At 44.5% G+C, this 4,575-nt stretch overlaps 1 protein-coding gene across 1 annotated transcript in view; it reads left to right on the top strand.

Annotated features, from left to right (window-relative positions):
* LOC107573840 (selenocysteine insertion sequence-binding protein 2-like) overlaps positions 1 to 4,516 on the top strand; it is a 10,931-nt gene extending 6,415 nt beyond the window's left edge. The window contains exons 11-15 of the mRNA XM_016260288.1: positions 130 to 241; positions 532 to 689; positions 773 to 893; positions 2,378 to 2,540; positions 3,120 to 4,516. Coding sequence (XP_016115774.1) covers positions 130 to 241; positions 532 to 689; positions 773 to 893; positions 2,378 to 2,540; positions 3,120 to 3,438 — 873 coding nt within the window. The 3' untranslated portion in view covers positions 3,439 to 4,516. The remainder of the gene's footprint in view (positions 1 to 129; positions 242 to 531; positions 690 to 772; positions 894 to 2,377; positions 2,541 to 3,119) is intronic.
* The last annotated feature ends 59 nt before the right edge of the window (positions 4,517 to 4,575 follow it).

The raw sequence follows: 4,575 nt of genomic DNA, 5'->3' as shown, positions 1-4,575 counted from the left end.
ACACACGTACACACACACACACACACACACACACACAAGACCACTGTCAAATGTAAAAAACAAAACAAAAAAACAACAACTAGATCTAATAAAAATTGCTAAAACCTTACTAACAAACATTATAAGAAGAGCAGGACACCGGTGCAGTTGGATCTGGGAGACATGCTGGCAGCACTAGAAAAACAACAACAGGCCATGAGAGCACGACAGCTCAACAACACCAAACCACTGTCATACACAGGTACACACACACACACACACACACACACACAAGACCACTGTCAAATGTAAAAAACAAAACTAAAAAACAACAACTAGATCTAATAAAAATTGCTAAAACCTTACTAACAAACATTCAAAGACTAGTTCAGCCAAAAATGAACACTTTCTGAAAATGTGCTCTGATGCAGAAACAAACTCATCCTGATCTCGGAAAGACTGAGGGTGAGGACATTTTCAGCTAATATTCATTTTTGGTGAGCTACTCCTTTAAAATATAAAAATAAAATCTAACACCTGTGTTGTTGTTAGTTGGGACAGTGGGCACGCTGCACAGTAAAGATCGAGTGACGGGACTCAAGGACACATACACCCCCCCTCACAACATCCTGGACTCCAGCGCGCCCCGCGTCAAGAGAGGGAAAGAGAGAGAGATTCCCAAAGTCAAGAAGACCACCGCCATGAAGAAGGTGCTCCAGAAAACACACATATGCAGCACTGAGCATGACAGGATATGACATCACACAGCATTAACCCCCCTCTGTGTGTGTAGATCATTCTGCAGGAGCGTGAGGTGAAGAAGGGCAAGAGTTCTGCTGAGAACAGCGTATCTGGAACCGATGAGCAGAAAGAAGCTCTGAGCTTCACCGACCCGCTCACACAGGAGCAGGATGGTACACACTCTCACACACACACACACACACACACACTCACTCACTCACTCACACACACACACACACACACACACACACACTCTCACACACACACACACACACACACACACACTCTCACAGACTCTCACTCACTCACTCACACACACACATTCTCACAGACTCGCACGCACGCACGCTCACTCACAGACTCTCTCTCACACACACACACACACGCTCGCATTTGCACGCACGCTTACCTACACACACACACACACACACACACATTAATATTTGGATTGCAATTTTACTATTGTTCTGTAAATTGAAATTTAAACTTTATTGTAGAATCATTATTAAATATACATTTTTAATTTTTATGTTATAATATATTATATTATATAGGGATGCTCCGATCAGGATTTTTGCAGCCGATACTGAGTACCGATTTCTTGTCATGGTGATCGGCCGATACCGAAGTTAACTTCCGGTCTGTGTGTGTTTATCAGTCTGGCGCCGGCTACAAACGCAGTTAAAGTTAAGGTGATGAGTAGACTGAAGTTGGGCTCAGGTGGTTGTGCTGTGGGATGTGTTTCCCATACATTTATTTATTTGTGGCGCTCGCCACAATATCAAAACTGACGGATATTCCAAAAGGCTTCGTTGAATAAACATGAGCACATACTGCACGTTTAAAAATCAAAACGCGCAGGTGTTTTTATATCACTGCATCTCTGAAGGAAGACTATTTTTAGAAAATTTTCGATGTCATTTTCATTTCATCTTGCATGTTATATGCCTGATAAAGCAGCGTTTGTGTTATGTTACCGTTACCCCTTACGGCTCCGACAAGGTATTGTTCCGTCCTCCACACTGTGACAACTCACAAAAGTCTATTTTTATCCAAGCAGTGTGGAGAGCCACTTCAGAAACGTGCTGAGGCTGGCTGATAAACACACTGACTAGAGCAGCCGCGATCCGCTCCGGTGGCCGTGGAGCCGTAACGCGCCGCAGTCGTGTGCAGTGAGGCGCAGATCAGCTCTAACGTCACTGAATCTGCTGTTAAAAATTAACCATCCATTCATCATATCATCATACAAAACCTACACGACATATAGCACATTTTTCATTGTTTCTCGAAACGCCATAGCATTTCCACACCGTCCATGACATGACTGCGGCGCCAAATCATTTATGTCCCCACACATCATGTACCTGGTCAGGCGTTGATGCCATCAAATTGCGATCGGTTCGTGAGATCGGCCAAGAGTAGTGAGTACCGATCGAGTCATAAAATGTGATTATCGGCCGATGCCGATCGATCAGAGCATCCCTAATATTATATATTAAATATATACTTAAATATATTAATATTTAAAATATAAAGTATGATTGTGAGATTAAATGTTATATAATATCACCGTTCAAAATTATTTTCTATGTGGGCAGCAGTCCTCATCTGTTTCCTGTGTGTGTGTGTGTGTGTGTGTGTGGTGTGTGTGTTGCAGAGAACGGTCTGAGCATGCCCAGTGATGCGTCTCTGTCTCCAGCCAGTCAGAACTCTCCCTACAGCATCACACCCGTGTCACAGGGCTCGCCCTCCAGCTCCGGCATCGGGAGCCCCATGGCTGCGTCCGCCATCACCAAGATCCACAGCCGCAGGTTCAGAGAGTGAGTACACACACACACAGGGGTCAGAGGTCACTGAGGTCACAGCAGCGCAGATTTGTGCCTGATACGGCGGCCCACAGTAGATCTCAGACGGGCCTTTGTGCTGCTGCTTCTGCAGGCTGTGAGTGGGTTTGGAACAGCAGAGCCGCTGTGCTGCTCAGTACACTGCGTGTGTGTGTGTGTGTGTGTGTGTGTGTGTGTCTGGCATTTATTTAATCAATCTCTTGTATCTTTTCTCTGGGTCGCCTGTCACAGGAAGGAAAGACTAAGAACATCGCATTCAAAATATATATTTTACGAGTATCGGCACAATAATCTATTTATTGCCTTTCTTTAAACACATTATTAAGGTATTACCAATATCCAATATTGACCGACCTCTGATTCAAATGTGCTGGTATATTAATATATTACTTATGGGTTTGTTCTGAATGGACACACACATACAGTATTAATTTTATTTGGGCAGTTCTTGAAGTCTTAAATTAGATTTTTGAAATCTCTTTCACATCATCTTTTGTTTTAATATGCATCAAATACTTATGGAAGATTGTCTCCGCCACTGGATTAAAAAAAAAAAAACTTTGACTGCAGCTGCAGAGACCGGCTCAACTCCTCCATCACCAGCACCACCAGCACACTGGTGCCCGGCATGCTGGAGGAGGAGGAGGAGGAGGAGGAAGAGGAGGAGGACTACACCCCCGAGCCCATCTCTGTGCAGGTGCCGCCACTCAGCTCCAGGATCGAGTCCTGGGTCTCCAAAACCCTGGAGAACCTGCAGCTGCGCAGCCAGAGCAGCACCGAGGACGAAGACGAGGAAGAGGAGGAGCTCGACTCTTCTGACCTCGCTGAACCGGCGGTCGACGACAAAGACGCGGCGGATTCGTCCACAGGATGAAGTCGCAGCACACACGTTCCACGAACACTGACTCAGGGAACTCTAACGGACAGACCAACTGCTCACACGCTCTCTGTGAATAACTCACGCGACTCTACGTCTCCAGATGACGTTCAGGCTGCTCTTCAGCATCACGATGCTCCAGAAATCACACAGAAGCATCATAACAGTCATCATATGCTTCGTTTAGATTTGGGTGAAAACCATATACCTGTACATCTCAAATCAGGCATTCACAAAGTGGTTCTGTCATGCGACCGGACTTGAAGGGATCATCATGTACTCACCCTCGTGTTGTTTCAAACCTTCTATGGAACATAAAGACATTTTGAAGAACATTTGGAAACAACCCACTTTGGACCCCATTGACTTCCATTACATGCTCCTCTAAAGAAAGCCAGTCGTACACGTTTGAGGGAGACTGAACGATGACAGAGTGAACATTTGTGACTGAACTATTCCTTTAAAATATCTGAGAGATCTGAGAGCTGTATGAATCATGATGCTTCACGATGTTTTTGTGCTTCTGCGTGAGAAGCGAGCAGCTTGACCGTTCTGCTGAACATCTCATCCGTGTTCCACTGAAGGAATAAAGTCATGCGTTTTTAAAGCGAGTAAATGATTCACGGTTTGGGTGAATGATCTCGTGAACTCTCATCTGAACGTGCGTTTCGTTTAACCAGGAAGCATTGCCAAACGCTGCAGAAGAGAAACAGCATTAGTTTGTGCATAAAGAACGAATCCTGTGTAAATAACATGTTTAAATGTTTCTAATATTCTCGTCTTCGGTTCTATTTATCGCGCTTGAATTCAGACCGATTCGGAGGGCGTTTAATTTCACGTGCGTCCTCGGATTGAATGGTTTCTCTTGGTACTAATGGGACAGATCCGTCTCTTTCTCTGTGTTTGGAGTGATCTTCATCTGCGTGTCTTTTGCACTATGTACATAAACGTGAACATGCTTTGGTAACTAATGTGAAACTAGCACATGTGTTTTCCAGCAGCTCGGATGCTGAAGTCATGCAGTAACTGTTCTCTGACTGATCGTTAATACAATTAAACTGTTTTCAGTAAACTATCTACTGTGCCGTGTGTTTTACTGGTGTGTCTGTGTGTGTGTGTGTGTGTCTGTGTGTG

The sequence above is a fragment of the Sinocyclocheilus grahami genome, unplaced genomic scaffold (genome assembly GCF_001515645.1).
Source record: "Sinocyclocheilus grahami isolate Dianchi unplaced genomic scaffold, SAMN03320097.WGS_v1.1 scaffold2048.1, whole genome shotgun sequence".
NCBI lineage: Eukaryota > Metazoa > Chordata > Actinopteri > Cypriniformes > Cyprinidae > Sinocyclocheilus > Sinocyclocheilus grahami.
The sequence above is the reverse complement of the archived record's forward strand: the minus strand, read 5'-3'. Positions and strand labels throughout refer to the sequence as shown.